Source organism: Haliotis rufescens, unplaced genomic scaffold (assembly GCF_023055435.1).
Source record: "Haliotis rufescens isolate VD_foot unplaced genomic scaffold, xgHalRufe1.0.p SCAF_12, whole genome shotgun sequence".
Taxonomy (NCBI): Eukaryota; Metazoa; Mollusca; class Gastropoda; order Lepetellida; family Haliotidae; genus Haliotis; species Haliotis rufescens.
The window spans coordinates 13,140,717-13,162,224 of NW_025963802.1; the positions used below are offsets into that span (position 1 = coordinate 13,140,717).

General features: G+C 41.0%; 1 protein-coding gene across 2 annotated transcripts in view; it reads left to right on the forward strand.

Moving 5' to 3' along the window:
• LOC124142023 (poly [ADP-ribose] polymerase tankyrase-1-like) overlaps window positions 1-15,962 on the forward strand; it is a 43,937-nt gene extending 27,975 nt beyond the window's left edge. For both annotated transcript variants that reach the window (XM_048393370.1, XM_048393371.1), the window contains exons 21-27: window positions 532-836; window positions 3,800-3,891; window positions 4,555-4,623; window positions 5,559-5,742; window positions 6,848-6,956; window positions 9,229-9,385; window positions 10,480-15,962. In XM_048393370.1, coding sequence (XP_048249327.1) covers window positions 532-836; window positions 3,800-3,891; window positions 4,555-4,623; window positions 5,559-5,742; window positions 6,848-6,956; window positions 9,229-9,385; window positions 10,480-10,545 — 982 coding nt within the window. In that variant the 3' untranslated portion in view covers window positions 10,546-15,962. The remainder of the gene's footprint in view (window positions 1-531; window positions 837-3,799; window positions 3,892-4,554; window positions 4,624-5,558; window positions 5,743-6,847; window positions 6,957-9,228; window positions 9,386-10,479) is intronic.
• The last annotated feature ends 5,546 nt before the right edge of the window (window positions 15,963-21,508 follow it).

Genomic DNA, 21,508 nt, shown 5'->3' on the forward strand with positions numbered 1-21,508 from the left:
TTTCTCTAAACTCTACAAGAGAGATCTACTAAACTGTATAAGGGATTAGACCCGTGAAGATACGGGGTAGAATAGGTCTTCAGCAACCCATGCTTGCTGTAAAAGGTGACTATGCTTGTTGTAAGATGTGACTTATGGGATCGGGTGGTCAGGCTAACTGACAAGGTTGATGCATGTCATTGTGTCCCAATTGCGGGGAACGATGCTCATGGTGTCAATCACTGGATTGTCTGGTCCAGATTCAATTGTTTACAGTCTGAAGTCATATAGCTGGAATAATGCTGAGTGCGGCGTTAAACAACAAACAAACAAACAAACAAAGTATAAGGGATTAACATAGTCATTACAGAAAACCAGTTCATGTTACTGATGGTTTAATTTTAGTTTCAGCTCTTTCAATATTTCGATGCCAAACGTTTACTCCTTGTTGATATCTTTTCATAATAATTGATGTTCTTTACATCAACTAATCAACAACTGTTCATGTTCACCACCAAAGCGAGTCTAAAAGGACTGTTGTCTTTCTTTCAGCAGTCTTCTCAACAGCAGCTCGGATGGGTTTGTTGGTGCCGTGGGAGGGAGTCCGCAGGTCGGTGATGGATGTAACATGGAGAGGTCTATCGGAGAAGGCGAGAGAAGCATTGAAGCTGTTAGTGTCATGGCATTCCTTGGATCAATCGGGCTTGAGCAGCTCAGAGATATTTTTGAAAAGGAACAAATTACAATGGACATTTTGGTTGAAATGGGACACGAAGAGTTGAAAGACATTGGCATTAATGCTTATGGTCACAGGCACAAAATACTTAAAGGCGTGGAGAAGCTCATCTCTACAAAAGGTATGTACTAGTGCACCGAGTATTGTGTTATGCGGTGAGGCTTGTACAGTTCAACATAGACAAGGGAGCAAGACACTGCAGACCAAGAAACAATTGATGAATTGAGAAAAATGGAATAAAAATTCAGAATCCCCACTGGTAATTTTGTGCCCCAATTTTTTGTGGAACTCACTACATGGATATAGTTGATAAAGACGTGTCTTGATGTGGTCAGTGATTGACCACATTCACTATAAGGTGTAGATGTGACAGTTATATCCCACCATGGTATACAGCATGGTTCTGTTCTGCAGGATGTATACAAGGTGTATATTAGGAGGGGTAGAGAGTTATATCCCACCATGGTATACAGCATGGTTCTGTTCTACAGGATGTATACAAGGTGTATATTAGGAGGGATAGAGAGTTATATCCCACCATGGTATACAGCATGGTTCTGTTCTACAGGATGTATACAAGGTGTATATTAGGAAGGGTAGAGAGTTATATCCCACCATGGTATACAGCATGGTTCTGTTCTACAGGATGTATACAAGGTGTATATTAGGAGGGGTAGAGAGTTATATCCCACCATGGTATACAGCATGGTTCTGTTCTCCAGGATGTATACAAGGTGTATATTAGGAAGGGTAGAGAGTTATATCCCACCATGGTATACAGTATGGTTGTGTTGTTCTGCAGTTCTGCAGGATGTATACAAGGTGTATATTAGGAGGGGTAGAGAGTTATATCCCACCATGGTATACAGCATGGTTCTGTTGTTCTACAGGATGTATACAAGGTGTATATTAGGAGGGGTAGAGAGTTATATCCCATCATGGTATACAGCATGGTTCTGTTCTACAGGATGTATACAAGGTGTATATTAGGAGGGGTAGAGAGTTATATCCCACCATGGTATACAGCATGGTTCTGTTCTACAAGGTGTATATTAGGAGGGGTAGAGAGTTATATCCCACCATGGTATACAGCATGGTTCTGTTCTACAGGATGTATACAAGGTGTATATTAGGAAGGGTAGAGAGTTATATCCCACCATGGTATACAGCATGGTTCTGTTCTACAAGGTGTATATTAGGAGGGGTAGAGAGTTATATCCCACCATGGTATACAGCATGGTTCTGTTCTACAGGATGTATACAAGGTGTATATTAGGAAGGGTAGAGAGTTATATCCCACCATGGTATACAGTATGGTTCTGTTGTTCTGCAGTTCTGCAGGATGTATACAAGGTGTATATTAGGAGGGGTAGAGAGTTATATCCCACCATGGTATACAGCATGGTTCTGTTGTTCTACAGGATGTATACACTGTGTGTATTAGGAGGGGTAGAGAGTTATATCCCACCATGGTATACAGCATGGTTCTGTTGTTCTGCAGGATGTATACAAGGTGTATATTAGGAGGGGTAGAGAGTTATATCCCACCATGGTATACAGTATGGTTCTGTTGTTCTGCAGTTCTACAGGATGTATACAAGGTGTATATTAGGAGGGATAGAGAGTTATATCCCACCATGGTATACAGAATGGTTGTGTTGTTCTGCAGGATGTATACAAGGTGTATATTAGGAGGGGTAGAGAGTTATATCCCACCATGGTATACAGCATGGTTCTGTTCTACAGGATGTATACAAGGTGTATATTAGGAAGGGTAGAGAGTTATATCCCACCATGGTATACAGTATGGTTCTGTTGTTCTGCAGTTCTGCAGGATGTATACAAGGTGTATATTAGGAGGGGTAGAGAGTTATATCCCACCATGGTATACAGCATGGTTCTGTTGTTCTACAGGATGTATACAAGGTGTATATTAGGAGGGGTAGAGAGTTATATCCCACCATGGTATACAGAATGGTTGTGTTGTTCTGCAGGATGTATACAAGGTGTATATTAGGAGGGGTAGAGAGTTACATCCCATCATGGTATACAGCATGGTTCTGTTGTTCTCCAGGATGTATACAAGGTGTATATTAGGAGGGGTAGAGAGTTATATCCCACCATGGTATACAGAATGGTTGTGTTGTTCTGCAGGATGTATACAAGGTGTATATTAGGAGGGGTAGAGAGTTATATCCCACCATGGTATACAGCATGGTTCTGTTCTACAAGGTGTATATTAGGAGGGGTAGAGAGTTATATCCCACCATGGTATACAGCATGGTTCTGTTCTACAGGATGTATACAAGGTGTATATTAGGAGGGGTAGAGAGTTATATCCCACCATGGTTAACAGCATGGTTGTGTTCTACAGGATGTATACAAGGTGTATATTAGGAGGGATAGAGAGTTATATCCCACCATGGTTAACAGCATGGTTGTGTTCTACAGGATGTATACAAGGTGTATATTAGGAGGGGTAGAGAGTTATATCCCACCATGGTTAACAGCATGGTTGTGTTCTACAGGATGTATACAAGGTGTATATTAGGAGGGGTAGAGAGTTATATCCCACCATTGTATACAGCATGGTTGTGTTGTTCTACAGGATGTATACACTGTGTGTATTAGGAGGGGTAGAGAGTTATATCCCACCATGGTATACAGCATGGTTCTGTTGTTCTACAGGATGTATACAAGGTGTATATTAGGAGGGGTAGAGAGTTATATCCCACCATGGTTAACAGCATGGTTGTGTTCTACAGGATGTATACAAGGTGTATATTAGGAGGGGTAGAGAGTTATATCCCACCATTGTATACAGCATGGTTGTGTTGTTCTACAGGATGTATACACTGTGTGTATTAGGAGGGGTAGAGAGTTATATCCCACCATGGTATACAGCATGGTTCTGTTGTTCTACAGGATGTATACAAGGTGTATATTAGGAGGGGTAGAGAGTTATATCCCACCATGGTATACAGCATGATTGTGTTGTTCTGCAGGATGTATACAAGGTGTATATTAGGAGGGGTAGAGAGTTTTTCCCACCATGGTATACAGCATGGTTCTGTTGTTCTGCAGGTGCGGCTGTTGTTTCGGGTGTGTCCAGCTCTGGGACGGTCCTCATTGACCTTACACCTGATGACCCAGAGTACATCTCTGTGGAGGAACAGGTAAGTTCACTTTAATAGATACATCACTTGCTGGCTAGTTTTGGATGCTGACCCGTGAAGATACGGGGTCTTCAGCAACCCATGCTTGCAGTAAAAGATGACTATGCTTGTTGTAAGAGTTGACTAACGGGTTCAGGTGGTCAGGCTTGCTGACTTGGTTGATGCATGTCATTGTATCCTAATAGCGTAGATCAATGTTCATGATGTCAATCACTGGTAGTCTCGTATGGGATTTTAACTCGTGGCATTGGTAGGCTGTTCTTGTCTTCTGTATTGTGAGGTATTTGTTACCATGGCCCTCAATACTGACCTGAATTATGGAAGTTACAAATGTTTATGTACTGAGAATAGACTGTTGTAGCCAATGTATACTACTCAAAACAAGTTAAAGATCACCCATAATATTTGAATGCTGTGTGTTGTAATACCCACCAGCCGTGACAAATTAACTATAGTTATGTAAAGATATCAGGTGTTCTGTAACTTCTTTTGAGTAGTATATATAAAATGTATATAAAACTCCCAGAGGAGTGAGTCGCAGTCCTATAACATTTGTTGACATTAAGTTGATTAACTACGACTTGTGGTAGTTGGCACATCAATTGCTGATTTTGTCTTGTTTAAACATGTCGTGTTACTTATCCCTGTCAACTTTCTTGTCAGATGCAGAGCACTATTCGAGACCATAAGGACAGCGTTGGAGGCATCTTTAATAAATATAATATTCTGAAGGTAATTTTATCACATTATTAAATAATAGACTTGTACCTCCTGACAGATGGTCTTAGGACTGTTAATTTGTAAGTTAAGTTCATCCTGGCAACCAAAACTATTAACCAACATGTGCCACCACTGTTTATTGGGATCCTTTGTACACACATGCTTTCTGGGGGAAGCATACCTAATACTGTCATGCAAGACTTTGTGGGGTATATGGGAATCAAACATATCAGCTTTTGCCTACCACAAACATGTTTATTAACTTCTTTGTGTAGTAGAAGTTCACTTTAAAGACCTGATCGAATCATCTTCTGACTATATCAGTCCAGTTTCCACCCTTGCCGATTTAGGCTGGAATTCTGGAGTTACATTCTGGCTGTACTGACAAGTCTTTGCATAGTCCAATAAAAATCGTGTAACAACTGGTTTGTACACAACATTGATTTCAATATGCTGATTTTGGTCGACTTCAGGATTTGCAAAGCGTGTGTACAGCCAACTTGGCATTGAGATATTTTCCAAATCTGTTTATGGTTTTAATAAAGGTGCTCATGTGATTTGGTGCACTTCGCAGGTTTTTTTAATTTTTGATGAGATCGTCTTGACTGGGCACTGCCATTTTGTTTGAAGCAAATACAAATGATATGAGAGATGGAATCTGATTGGTCTATAGGAGTGACATTGTAGGGACATACCTCGTAATCACCAATGCTGGCCCTAAAATCAAGCCTGGCAATCCCAGCCCAGTTCAGCAAGGATGGAAACTGGACTTTAACACCCTTGTCTCAGGAAGATGGGATGGAATATGTAGGCCTGAGAAAAACAACTGGATTTAGATTAACATTTGTTTTACATCATTGGACCTTTGTAGATAACTATAAAGTGTTTATTGGATGGATTTTGATATTCTTTTAATCAGAATTAATGAAATTTGCTTGACTTCCTAGATCCAAAAAGTTCGGAACAAGCGACTGTGGGAGAGGTACTGTCATCGTCGCAAGGAGGTCGGGGAAGAGAACCACGGACACCCCAATGAGAGGCTGCTGTTTCATGGCTCACCTTTCACAAACTCCATTGTGCACAAGGGTTTCGATGAACGACATGCTTACATCGGGGGCATGTTTGGTGCTGGTAAGTTCATGTCATTGGAATGGAAGTTTCTTTTATTTATGGATTTCTATGGATAATTTCTTCAGGTGCCTTTGAGACCGCCTCCGTGGTCTAGTGGTAGAGAGTCTGCCGGGAGAGTGGAAGGTCCGGGGTTCGATCCCCGGCTGTGTCATACCAAAAGATGTTAAAAGATGGTACTTGTTGTTACCCTGTCTGGCGCTCGGCATTAAGGGGCTAAAACAAGGACTGGTCGGCTCGTAGTCAGTATACTGTGTCTGAGTGGGGTATCCATGTTAAACTGCGGTGTGGTATTTCAGTGAGCTAGCACTATAAATCGGCATCAGTCCGGACTAGTACAAGCAGCCACACACACATACACACACGTGCATGCACGTCGCTATATAAGTGCAATTATCTTGGACGCCACTTTAAACCCAATTTCATCTCACTTCAGGTGCCTATGAAGTATGTTTGGTTATCTGATGTCATTGGAACAGAAGTTCATTTATTTAGTTTTAGATTTGTATGTGCATTTGAATGGATTCCGCTGCAGTATTGGTTCCCATAATCCCTTGCTTGTTTTGAATGGTTGTAAGAGCAGCCTCCTGGGGGATTCTGGGTTAGAATGGGCAATAAATGGGTTTCGTGTCTGCAACCTCAAACTCATTTATCTTAGGACTAGTCCAGAGGACCAGTGGAAGCCTAATTACATTGGCCCTCACAGTTTGTAGCTAGTCCCACTGGAACAAGACAAATGTTTACAATGTTCTGTCAGTTCTGTCAGTTCTTTTCAGTACCGATTTGTAACGAATTTGAAGCATTGAGAACTAGTTCACAGTTATGGCCCTCAAATGGTACTAGTCAGTGAGAATCTTGTCCTCAGCACAATTTAGTAGTCTCGGGCTAGCAGACTAGCGTGAATTTACAAGGCTGTGTCTGATGCTTCAATATTCCACACATTAATTGACCTTAGCATAAAAATATGATTCTATGACAATTTCATTTAGATAACATTGTTACAAAACAAATTTTAGTGGATATTTATGTGAAGTGACAGAATGATTTGAATATGTGAAAAGCCGAAAGCAAGTTACAGGGTTGTATTTTGACTGTTTGTATGTTTCAGGGATATATTTTGCTGAAAATTCCTCCAAGAGCAACCAGTATGTGTATGGTATCGGTGGCGGCACTGGGTGCCCTGTACATAAAGATAGATCCTGTTATATATGTAATAGGTAAGTAATGCGTCCACAGATAGTCCATGTTCCACTATTGTCAGCACCATACTTGTACTCGTGAGTTTCACCAAAGAGGTAAACGTCTGAGACCTGCACCACTTCAGGCTTTCCTCCCACATCAAGCAGACTCCGTGATATAACTGGAATAATGTTCAAAGTGGCATTAAATCCAACTCACTCACTCACTGTATCTGTCAACTGCATAGTTTCCATGTTCCTTTAGTTTTGTTTGTTATCCCCCGCCGCGCGAAAGCGCGAAGCGGGGGATATAGTATTCACGACCGTCCGTACGTCCCACCTGTTTGTTGCCGCGATATCTCAAGAACTAAACACTGGATTGTCTTCATATTTGGAACTATGGTGTATATACAGACTCTGCAGACACCAGTCGGTTTTGATGACCTTGACCCCATTTTCAAGGTCACAGCAGGCATATCTGCTTTTGGAGTTGGAAAACGGTGTTGCCGCGATATCTCAAGAACTAAACACTGGATTGTCTTCATATTTGGAACTAGGGTGTATATACAGACTCCGCAGACACCAGTCGGTTTTGGTGACCTTGATCCCATTTTCAAGGTCACAGCAGACAAATCTGCTTTAAGAGTTGGAAAACGGTGTTGCCGCGATATCTCAAGAACTAAACACTGGATTGTCTTCATATTTGGAACTAGGGTGTATATACAGACTCCGCAGACACCAGTCGGTTTTGGTGACCTTGACCCCATTGTCAAGGTCACAGCAGGCAAATCTGCTTTTGGAGTTAGAAAACGGTGTTGCCGCGATATCTCAAGAACTAATCGCTGGATTGTCTTCATATTTGGAACTATAGTGTATATACAGACACCGCATACACCTGTCAGATTTGGTGACCTTGACCCCATTTTCAAGGTCACAGCAGGCAAATCTGTTTTGGGAGTTGGAAAACGGTGTTGCCACAATATCTCAAGAACTAATCGCTGGATTGTCTTCATATTTGGTAGTATGGTGTACAGGCAGGGGATATTTCGTCACTCTGTGACAAATACTTGTTTGTTGTTTAACGCCGCACTCAGCAATTTTCCAACTATATTACGGCGGTCTGTAAATAATCGAGTCTGGACCAGACAATCCAGTGATTGACATGAGCATCGATCCTCGCAATTGGGATTGCATTCGTCCCTCTTACGACAAGCATAGTCGCCTTTTACATTTCTTATGTGATGACAAAGGTGAATATAAACAACAAAATCAATCAGCATGTGATAATTACCACATGATTAACAATTGACATAGGATTGGATGGTAGCACTGTGTGATTGTGCTGATTTCAATTCATTGTACCTTGTTGACATTAAGTGTTGCTCATGCTATCCACCACTGGTTTGCTGGGCCTAGAACTGATCAGTTACAGGCTGCTGTAATATTGCTGGCTGCAGTGTAAATAGTAATTTTCTGTTTATCACTTTTCTGAAAAAATGCGACACATTCATTATTTTCATGTGGACCCATGAAGATCCGGGGTAGTATAGGTCTTCAGCAACCCATGCTTGCCGTAAAAGGCAACTAGGCTTGTCGTAGAAGACGACTAATGGGATCGGGTGGTCAGGCTTGCTGACTTGGTTGAAGCATCCCAAATACGTGGATCGATGCTCATGATGTCAATCACTGAATTGTCTGGTCCAGGCTCGATTATTTACAGCTGGAATATTGCTGAGTGTGGCATAAAACAACAAACCAACCCGACCAACATTATTTTCGTGCAACATTTGAAGTATGTATTGGCATTCACAGTCTGTCCTGCACCCTGTGAATGTTATCCATAGTTCATGTGGCAGTGGTATTTGACAGTACAGTGAGTTATTTATATTTCCGTGTTATAATAATATTCCACTCCGTTTTTGATGGGGTTATTTTTATCTTTCCATTGATACACAAAACTGTGTATATTTAAGGGGAATGGCATAGCTGGTTATCCCTATCAAGTGTTGAGTACTATATTACTAAGTCAATACACAAACTTATTTCCACCATGGGAAGTGTTTGACAGTACTCGGTGCTTGTCTTTTAAGACACCTTGTGAAGATGGGATGATCAAGCTTGTGACTTAACTGATGTATTTGATAATGAATCGTTATTCACTTTCTGTTCCTGGTTTGCCTCGCGTGACTTGGATTATTTCTTTATTTTGAGTAATTTGTCACAAACTAAATATTTGCCAATGTGCTACAAGATATTCAGAGATGATCAGTTGAATTATTTTTATAACACAAGTTTGATTGTTTTGTTGCAGGCAGTTATTGTTATGTCGAGTGACGCTAGGCAAGTCTTTCCTCCAGTTCAGTGCGATGAAGATGGCACATGCCCCCCCAGGCCACCATTCTGTGATAGGTCGACCGAGTACAGGCGGACTCTCGTTCGCAGAGTATGTGGTATACAGAGGGGAACAGGTAAGCATCTGGAGATATGGTGATAGGGCCAGGAGATATAAGATGGGGAGATGGGAAATAGGGCAAGGAGATATGAGCTATGGAGATGTAATTTGGGAGATAGGAGATATGGAGATTGGGCCAGGAGATATGAGCTGTGGAGATAGGGCCAGGAGATACGAGCTGTGAAGGTAGGACCAGGAGATATGAGCTAGGGCCAGGAGATATGAGATAGGACCAGGAGATGTAAGATGGGGAGATGGGAAATAGGGCAAGGAGATATGAGCTATGGAGATGTAATTTGGGAGATAGGAAATATGGAGATTGGGCCAGGAAATACGTGCTGTGGAGATAGGGCCAGGAGATACGAGCTGTGTAGATAGGACCAGGAAATGTGAGATAGGACCAGGAGCTAGAGCTAGGACCGGGAGATATGAGCTGTGGAGCTAGGATCTGGAGATATGAGCTGGGGCTTAGAGATACGAGATGGGGAGATATGAGATAGGACCATGATATATGAGATGGACCACAAGATATGGAGATAGGGCCAAGAGATATGAGCTATGGAGATAAGGCCAAGAGATATGAGCTATGGAGATAAGGCCAGGAGATATGAGATGGGGAGATTTGAGATAGGACCAGGAGATTTGCAGATGTGGCCTACAGATATGGAGTCAAAACGAATATAAATCTTCAAATGAAATAATATGAATTTTTTAGTGATTAAATAGATGATAAGAAAAGGTTGAAGAATAATGCAATATTTTACTACGTTTCTTGGTACAATGTTTTAAGTTTGAACTCACTCCAGGATTTATCAAGGTTTGCCAACTAAGTACCCTTGGCAGGGAAATCAGAAAACAATCCTTTTTTTTCAAAATTGTTACTTTATACATTTTGAAGATATTTGAACATTGCATTCAACATGTTAGTGTAAAACTAAATTAACAGTTGGAACTCGGAATGTTTTATACCGATTGGGGATATGTTCTAACATTGGCTGCAGACTTGGGGCTGAATATCAGCCTCTGAGCAGATCTAGATAAATACCTGAATGGATGACCACGAACAAGATATTTCACAACTGTATCTCAATCCTTCTCTTCTCCTTCCAGGCATACCCGGAGTATCTCATCTCATTTCAAATAGTCAAGCCAGAGCCTGAAACCAAGAAGTCATGATGGCCCAGCAAGACACCTGCTGTTGTATAAATTGTACATAGGACATTGTTATTATTGTACCCCACTGAAATGTGGAGATTGTGTGATTGCCTGACTGTGACCATGGATGAGTTACCTCCCTTTATATGATACATGTGTAATGCATAGTGAGCTCACGGTCGGCATTCTGTTGGAACTTTGTCCAAATGAATTTCAAATTTTGAAACACGGAAAATTTGTGTATGTGGATGCTTTTTATGTTATCTTGTGGATATTTGTTTTAATATTAGTTCAAGTCCGAGTTAAAGGATATGAAAGTCCAGCGTAATTGTCTGTGCTTCTTGAACAAAATGTGTTTGACTGTTGTTCATGTGGATATCTTTTGTGAAGGAGATGGTCATCATGAAGTATATCTGTACTTGATAAAAAATTCTCCATATGTTCTGACACTTCTGATGTTAATTGATTGGAAAAAAACACCTAACATCCGTTTTCCCCCATACATTTCTGTACATTTGGAGACGAGGCTATGAAGGAATGAATATATGTGAAGAAAAGCTCAAGATATTCCTCTCCGTCAGTGAAAGAAAAGAATTGCGACAAGATGCTTGAGATTTTTCTGTCAGTGAAGGAATATATGATTGTGATGAGATGCGTGGACCTGTCTCAGAAAGAAAATATAAACCTGATGGAATACTTGAGAGTCCTCGCCATCAATGAAGGAAGAGTATGACTGTGATGAGATTCCGCTGCATCATTTGTGATAGTGCTGTTATAAGTTGGGCATTATGCTTTGTAAACAGACAAGTCCTGCTCAAGTCTACAAGATTTAACGTAAGGAGTAATGAGACGCTAAGAAGTCACTGTGTTTCATTACATGTCGCGGAGATCATGTGAAGGGTTGCCACTCAGGATCATATAAACTGTAAAATGTGACGAGACAGATTTCTGACAACTTTGGATGTGTGTTGACCGGCCTCGGGTTACAGCCTAGTCAGCCTTGGCCTGTGTTCCTTCCAAAGTTATCTGGACTTGCCGTGTCTTGTTGATTTGGGAGGCTGTCCTTCCTGTTGCATCCAATGTAATGTCTTTCTAAAATACTTTTCTCTCTCCTCTCAACAAAACCATGCCATCCTACAACCAATACACACAACACACCCACATCCCATTGAACTTTATCCTGTAATGAATACCCTTTTTGAGTTGCATCATGGGCTGACGTCATGACGCTGTTCAAATTACATCTATTCTGATAAACAAGAACCAGTTCTTTCCAAGGTATTCTATGATGTTCGCTAACAGAGGAAAGGCCCCGACTGTACTTTATCCTCAATAAAGTACACTTTCCGAGTTAGTCATTATATGCTGACATCATGATGCCATTCAAATGGCCTCCCCTGACGATTGTCTAACGTATTCTGTCATTACTGTCAATCAAGATCAGTCTCAGCAAGACGGTCAGTTTTTAGGTTGTCAGAAATCTGTTGTGAGAGAACTTGTGTGCGAAGACTGAGGAGTGGTTTTATATGTGTTGTCTTGTGGATCAATTCTTGCTGGTGAATCTCCTATCTCTCTTCTGTATGTTCTCTCCTTGCTTTTCTCTCTGTCTTGGTAGTATGTCATCCGTTCATTCCAAATTGGTTACAGCCATAGCTTACATGACGTGCCATTAAAAAGCTTTGTGAAATTCATGCTGTTAGTATTGTGATTTCAAGAACTGTTTGAGAGTCAAGCATTTCAATATTTTCACTCTTTTTACAGATCGTAAGAGATGTAAGGAATCAATTACTGCTTTAATAAACATTTTTATATGAAGATTTTGTTTTTGTAACTTGATATTTAGCGCTAGTATAGGTGGTTATGACAATGCCAAAATACTGACATTACTTTCATCAGGCCAGTGATAGAAAACTGAAATTGCCCTAATTGCATTACCGTACATTGTGTTTGTGTTCAGATAAAGATTTATATCATTTTTGTCAAATATTTCAACATTTGCTGATCATTTGTTTGTTTACTTCCATAAGAGTGTAAATGTTGATTAAATACAAGTAATTAATAGCTCCAGTGAATTGGACTTATATTCCATAAATTGTGTTGTTCTAGATGGATTGCTGTGAAACAGCCAGGGTAATTTGCACAAAGCCGTCTTACTGCTACGATTATCTTATGTTACTGCTTTCATAGCACCAAAATAGCTTTGGATCTTAGCACTTTGGACACAATAAACCCCATTCCTAACATTGTTTTCTCACGTTAAGCCGTCACACCGTGATAAAACTGGAATAATGTTCAAAGCGGTTTAAGGGGCGGTCGGGTAGCCGAGTGGTTAAAGTGTACGCTTGTCACGCCAAAGATTCGGGTTCGATTCCTGACATGGGTACAATGTGTGAAGCCCATTTCTGGTTTCCCCCGCCGTGATATTGCTGGAATATTGCTTAAAGCGGCATAAAACCATACTCATTCACTCAAAGCTGTGTTAAACTCACTCACAAATTGCCATGATAATGCTAAGTTTGAAAGCTTTCAAGCTCCGTTCCACAAATCTCTGATTTTAGTAAATGTCTCTTGGGCATGGGAAATAAATTCATGTGCAATGACTGTTACGACTCCCGTAATTTAAAATAAAGCCGCTGGAGCCTTGGACTCCTACAAAGAGAACTTAGTTCTAAGACAAATCAAACTCCTATTCACTGAAATTATTTCAGTACTGACACTAAAATCACTTTGTATGACATGGTGATCTTAGGGCTAAGACTTGCTCTAATTCCCATCTTTTTAATTCAGTCATTGTGCTAAGATTGTTTTGTGCAATTGGGCCCTGGTCCTGTCCCACAAAGAGGTCTAGTGCTACAACGATTGTCAGCCTCACTCTAAACAGACTTACGATCATCGTAGTGCTAAGATGGGTTTATGTATGAATGTTGGCCCTGGCCTACAAGGAAGTCTAAGCATGCTTAGTGCTACAATTGTCACCTTACTGTAAGATTGACTTACAATCATCGTAGCACTAAGATGAGTTGGCTCGAGTTGGCTCAAGTGGGCCCTAGCCTTGACCTACAAAGAGGTATTAGCATTATGACCATTGTCCACCCCTACTCAAACATAGACAGTCATTGTAGCGCTAAGATTGTTTAGTGCAAGTGGACCCTGGACTTCAGTCTGCAACTATGATGTTTGTGACACCAGCCATGTTAACAGTTGAAAACTGCCTGAATGATGAAGTGTGTGTCAACTTACGATGCAGTTACTTTGAATCCTGCCAGCTACAAACAGCCTGTCGAATGGTGACTGCTTGTTACCCATGGCTTACTATAAATACTCTGCCTGTTCTCTTGTAAGAAGACCTGATGTGGTGGCATTGAGGTGTTCATTTTTGAGATTCCACAGAGTTATTAAACCCATCTGTATTGTTTTTTTATGTGGTTCCATAGCAACAAAAGCTTCTAATTTGAAACTGATCAGTAACCTGCATACATGGGCATTTTAGCATTTCCTCGTTTTGAGGGATTGAGAAGTTAATGACAAACTTATACATGGAACAAAGCCATATGTTTCAACACTGCCATTTTGTGGTCAGTACCTCAATTCATTGAAATGATACTTAATCATGAATTTTAACAAAAGAAATAAATTAATGACTACTGGATTCAACTGATTATTTCATCATCAGATATAGGGACCGGCAATTTGATATTTGGTATGTAGGTAGGGGCGATGAACAATTTTAAGATGCTGGGTTTGTTATAAAACATGCTAAAACTTTTTTCAGTTTCCTTTTTGTTGCAATTTTGTTTTTAAAAAATCAAAATTATAAGTCAACCTTAAAAAAATAATTATTTCCCCTCTTGCAATTTGCGACTTGATAATGAATATCTGTAAGGCAAATATTGGTATGACCTAATTTATTAGTTCTATGATATCACAGTATATATTTCCATCTGACATCCATTAAGAGGTGTGAAATGTACAGCATCACTGGCCAACTGATGATGGAATGACGAGGAAATCCATGAATATCAATGTGTCTCTGTACAATGCTTCTGTTGTATGTCTGTTTGTGTATGTTATGTACAAGGAACGGTACTGATTGCACTACCCTCAGTTGTCAATTATGTTATATAGCTGTCAAATGCTTATTTGTAGTGGCTGCAGCAATAGCTCCACTTTGCTCATTTCTCTGTATGACTAGCTTCGCTGGATAAACACTGTTGAAATGAACACAATTGTGTTCCATTAGGTCTTGTCACTTCAAGTGCAAAATCGGATAGGGTAATGTTTGTTAATAACTTGGGACGTTTTCTCTAGACTCGTTAATTTCTCTATTTGATCATTACTCAATATTGCAATTGTTCCTTTGTGAAAATGTCAAAGGCTAGGTATGGTCAATAATGCTGTAAAATTGCATTTGACAAATACGGTATACAGATATTGCTTTAGAGAATGATGGAAACAATGAAACTTTAGATGATTGATTTGTTTATGGTGCAGGATCCACTTTACTCTTTGATTGTCATCAACTCGTTTCATTGTCAATACGGGGCGGTCGGGTAGCCTCGTGGCTAAAGCCTTCGTCGTCACGCCGAAGACCCGGGTTCGATTCCCGACATGGGTACAATGTGTGAAGCCCATTTCTGGTGTCCCCCGCCGTGATAATGCTGGAATATTGCTAAAAGCGTCATAAAACCATACTCACTCACTAATTGTCAATGCCTTTGTAAGGTACTGGCTCAAATGATAATGTAGAGAACTTTGTTGAAATTGAGAAGTCTGGAGTAGGATAACATTCTTTCAGGCAACCATGTTCTGATTAAAGGGACAACATTTTGAAACTATGTTCAAAATCCTTTCATATTTGGCATAAGGCAGTGGTGGACACCAATAATAATATTGTTTTTATTTCACAATTATTTACCAGAAATTTCCATGGTAATTTTAAAATGCCAACCGAGAATAAAGGCCACTTACTGATTTATATTGAACCTAATGGTTAATAATGCAAATTTTTGAAACTTTTTTCCCATCAATTCCAAGTGTGAGTTTGGATGGGTAGATTGTTAAGAGTAATAAATGTCTTTTTACACCCTGAACTTGAATGTGGTAAATGAAAAATAGAAATAATTACTGTAACTGGCCTATCGTTGTGGTACAAAATAAAATATCTTAAATAAAAACTGTTACCCGCATACGTTTGTGCCACAACATCTTTAATATATGCTGTTACTAGCAGACACTTGACTGGTGTCTCTTCCTGTTTGTTACACTGATCAGCTGTTAACCTTTTAAATGTATGTACAACTGATGTTCTCTCTCATGCTTCTTTGAAGCTAGTCACTCAGTGAACTGAAGCTATACCAATTGTTGCTTGTCAATCATTGTTTGGTGGAAATTATATAAAACAACAAAGGGGGTGCACAATAAAATGTGTTTGTGTTTAATATCCGTTTGAGTATTTTTTTGGCTCTGTGGATTTAAGGACCCCAGGATGAGTGTGGTGTGAAGCAAAGGTAATTAATCTTGGACAGGTGGGGTGCACAGGTGGCCCAGTTGTCTAACATGCTGCAATTTGCTTCCCTTTGACACACCAGAAACCTTTGATCGTGGGTTGTAATCATAGTTTGGCCTGATTATGTTTCTTGGTTTGTCAGCATCATACCCATGCTCACATGTTTCACCAAATAAATGTCGGAGACATGCAACACTTCGGACTTTCCTCCCTCATAAAGATGACATGCCCTGATATAACTGGAATACTGTTCAAATGGTCTTTAGAACCAACACTCATTCACTCACTCTTGGACATGGGTAAGATGCTCTGTTATTACAATCCACTGATCCTCCACGATACACAGCCATGCTCCTTGCTTTCATCAAAGAGGCAATTTCTATATCTTGAATCAGTTTGGTCTTTCCTCTCAAAATTGAGTTTGCATGCATTGATATAACTGAAATACTGTTCAAAGGAGAGTTGAACCCAACTTACTCACTGCTGGAATAGCTCAGCAGATGTCAGGTTTGCTTCACAGATCTGAGTTTGATTCCCCCAAATGGTAGTATTTGAAGCTATTTTGATTTCAATTGACATGTATCACAATACTGACCACAATATACAACACATCACGATACTGACAACAAAATACAACTCACGTCACAATACTGACCATGAGATACAAAACGTCACAATTATGATATCAAGTGAGTTATCTGACTATAAAAGTCCAGCTCCACCCATGCCGAACCTGCCTTGAATTCCGGGGTTATTACTTGGCTGGAGTAACGAGTCTATGCATTGTCCAATCAAATCGCGTTACGAACATCTGGCTTGTAAACAATATGGACTTCAACGTGCAGATTTTGGTCAACTGCAGGATTTGCAAAGGGCGTGTACCGTCAACAAGGCGTCGACAGATATTTTGCAAATCTTTTCATGTTTTTTTATCAAGGTGCTCAGGTAATTTGATGCACTTCTTCGGGGTCAGACCCGTTTTTATTTTAATGTAGATCTTGATTATCGATGAGATCGTCTTGACGGGGCGCCGCCATTTTGTTTGGAGCAAATGCAAGTGATATGAGAGATGGAAGCTGATTAGTCAATAGGAGGGACATGAAAGGGACATAACTCGTAATCGCCACTGCTGGCGCTACGATCGAGCCTGGAAACTGGACTTTTATAGTCAGTTAACTCCCTTGCCTCGGGAAGCTGAAATACTTATACAGTTTACAACACACAAAACTGAGCACAGCACGTCATAATGTATTATCTGTTTTTTTCGTTGCTTTCTTGTCCAAATGTGTTTTTGATGGCCCCTGTCGTTTACCCATGAACTCTCGCGAATGTAGTGCTTTTTTCATGGCCTCCCTGACCATCAATACCTACCAAATCTTCGCAAACCTCCCCTTGAATACGCGACATTACTCAACAAATTCTGTCCTACCTATACGCCTATCTCTCTCTTTCTATATGTATATTATGTAGGGTTGCGGTTTGTTACGGCTTTAAATGCACACAGTCTGACGTCTATTATTAACAACGCTTGACTGCAGACAAAAGAAATCATTCATCGGATATTTATGGAAATAGCATAATTTGCTGAATAAATACAATTATCGAGACACCTTTTATGTTGAAACATGATATATATAGTCATTCATTAATCTCTAACGCCTGCGACACCACACCGTCTGCGCTAACCTTGCCGCATGCAATCCCAGCATTATTTCACTGACCCAGAAACTTACACAGTTGCTATGTCTGAGTGCTTGTTTGCCATTTAACGCCGCACTCAGCAATGTTCCAGCTATATGACAGCGGTCTGTATATAATCGTGTCTGGACCAGACAACATAGTGATTTACATCATGAGCATCAATCTACGCAACTACGATACGATGACATGCATAAACAAAGCCCAGAGCCAGACCAGCCGATCCCGTTAGTCGCCTCTTTCGTTGAGTGAGCGAGTGAGTGAGGTTTTACGCCGCTTTTAGCAATATTCCAGCAATATCACGGCGGGGACCACCAGAAATGGGCTTCACACATTGCACCCATGGAGGGAATTGAACCCGGGTCTTCGGCGTGGCGAGCGAACGCTTTAACCACTAGGCTACCCGACCGACCACCTTTCGTACAGCATGTCAGTTGGAGTTAACGCCGCTTCGTACAGCATGTCAGTTGTATCACGCCATTGGAGAATGCCTAACATGCTTTAAACCAGGAGTAGATGCTGCAGACACACCAAGGGTCATAGTCGGGGACAAGCTGGTATTCGAACCCACAGATCCAGGCACGATGAAAGGGGGCAATGAGCTGTCGTCACACGTCCATATATGGATGAGTGAGTGAGTTTGGTTTAACCCGCTTTGCACAGTATTTCAGTTATATCATGGCCAGTCAGTTGTTAGGGGAATAATCGGGGAGAACATGTGATTGAAACCAACGACACGCGGGACCTGGTACGCCTAAGGGACGCAACTCTGCACAAAGACATTCCGTTTCTTTAGACCACTGGGTCACTTGTTCCCTACAATAAACAAATGACTGAATTTGTGAGAGAATCGTGTTTTATGACGTCAGAAATATTACAGTTACGTCATTACCGCTTGTAATATCATTGCGTTCAAAACTCAGACCCTGGCGTGACAGTAAGCATGCAGACCACACACACACGTGCCCTCTACACCAGACTTCGGCATGACAGTAAGCATATAGACTCCCCACACACATGCCCTCCACGCCAGACTCCGGGGTTGACAGTAAGCGTCTAGACCACCGTCACACGTGCCGTGCCCTCTACACAAACTTTGGCATGACAGTAAGTATGCAGACCACCCACACACTTGCCCTCTACGCCAGACTTCGGCATGACAGTAAACATGCAGACCACCCACACACTTGCCCTCTACGCCAGACTTCGGCATGACAGTAAACATGCAGACCACCCACACACTTGCCCTCTACGCCAGACTTCGGCATGACAGTAAACATGCAGACCACCCACACACTTGCCCTCTACGCCAGACTTCGGCATGACAGTAAACATGCAGACCACCCACACACTTGCCCTCTACGCCAGACTTCGGCATGACAGTAAACATGCAGACCACCCACACACTTGCCCTCTACGCCAGAGTTCGGCATGACAGTAAACATGCAGACCACCCACACACGTGCCCTCCACGCCAGAGTTCGGCATGACAGTAAACATGCAGACCACCCACACACGTGCCCTCCACGCCAGACTTCGGCATGACAGTAGGCATGCAGACCATCCTTCATTGTCATTATTTTTACCACCGTCACCAATAAAAAATAATCCAGAAGAACATAAAGGGGCAGCTCATTTATCATGGAGTGGTGGCAGTGGTTATGTTAATTTTTGCATGACACTCCCGCCTTGTCTTAAGAGTTGACTAACGGGATCGGGTGGTTAGGCTCGCACGCTTGGTTAATGCATGTCATCGTATCCCAAGCGCGTAGATGCTCATGATGTCAATCACTGGATTGTCTGGTCCAGACTCGTTTATTTACAGCTGGGATATTACTGAGTGCGGCGTTAAATAACAAACAAACAAACGAAACAAACAAAACATAATTTTCTATTATATATATATTCAAAAAAACAACAACCCAGTACTGTGTCATTTTTTTCATGATACCCCGCCTTAAATCTCAACTCCACCCCCACCCCACCCCCACCCCCCACCCCCTTCCCCAACCAATGCCCAGTCCCTAACCTGAATAAGTGCCTGATCATTTTTAATAATACAGAAGCCTGTTCATAGTTCCCAGGTGGTCTGTGAAAGAAATACACGAACAGTTCATTATCCTTAATTAATCCACTTCAGTTAACGTCCCCGCTTTCAGCAGTATCACATTAACGGCCACGTCTTATTGCTAATTCCTCTGTAAGCAATTTCCTTATGGTATGCCCTCTTTTACAACCATGAAATACAATAACACGAGAAGCACTTTTTTTGCACTGAGACGCGGCTTGCATTATTAAAGATTACGATTCACTTGCAGGTGCTTGTTTGAATCTTGTAAAGTGCTTTGTGACCAGAAGTCTCTTCGTCACCACCACATCCGCTCATGTGCAGAGCCGGCATTGTTTCTAGGAACAACCATCAAGATATCCCTTGATACATCTTTTTTATTTATCTGAATGTGGGTTTTTTTAGAGCTAAAGGATACGGTTTGTATGTTTGAAGAACATTTACTCTCAGAGGTAATTTTTAAAGTATATATACTCTCCTGAACTTCCCAGAAGCCATCACTGCTAATGCGTCCACACGTTCTAAGATGGTGAATGGGGTTTTGCAAAGAAATTAACATGGATTTCATTCCTTGTAAAAGAAACCTTGCCAAAATTAAGGCATTAAGCAGCCATCACAGCAGCGTAATCCAAACAGTTAGAAATGGCTCGATCTAAATGTTTATCCCTGGCGTCTTGATTCTAAAAAAATATACTACTTTTTATTTATTTATTTGAATCCACCGACTGCAAATTTAACAAATTTTGCATACAATTAAAAATTTAAAAGCATTCTTTTTTATTTCCTTTTGAGTCTCTTAACAAAATTCACCTTGTTCAGTAGTAAAAACAACCCGATCGATATGGTAAGAGAAGCTTCCATGCTACTATTCAATGAAAGACACACCACAAGCAGCTCGTTTTCTTTCATTACGTTTTATTTTCACATCACCGACATTACTTGTAAAAGATCAGTTAAAAACACACACGTTTTTCCAATTGCATTTTTGTTTTCTTTCCCCCATCGACGCTGTTTCGAAAAAAAATATATCCATAAACTAAGAAATGGGAAAGAGGTACCGACATACATATTCACCATCAATCCTCCCACAACCAACGGTGCCCCCAACATCTACAACCAGTTGACACACCTTGACGGATGCTTCTTCGACGAGAACACGTGACAGCAGCAGACGACACTGACAAGAGCTGCAGACGACCAATTTCTGGACGATGACCATTAACGGCCGAACATGGGGCATTGAAACGTGAGTGTTTTCCCTAACTGTTGCTAAAGTACGTAATCACATCCCAGGGCTTTTGTCGACCAGAAGGGGGTTGAAATCGATTTATGACGAGTAATGCTTACCTACCATTTGAATCGGAACGTGTCAAATGACTTCAAGTATGTGTGTAAAAGAGGTGCCTACTACCCGAATTTTATTAACCCCTGAAGCCTTATGATACGTACAAGAAGTGAACTGTGAGGTGAGGTGAAATGGGGTTTAACGTCGCGTTCAAGATTGTTTCTATAAGTGGAAAATATCTTGAACGCGACGTTCAACCCCATTTATACAGCAACGTTCACGTGTGTGAGCGTGCGTGTGTGTGTGTGGCTGCTTGTACTAGTCAGTACCTGTACTACTTATGTCGATGATACGGTGCCAGCCCAATGAGATACCATACGGCAGTTTAACATGGATACCCCTATCAGACACAGTATACTGACTCAGA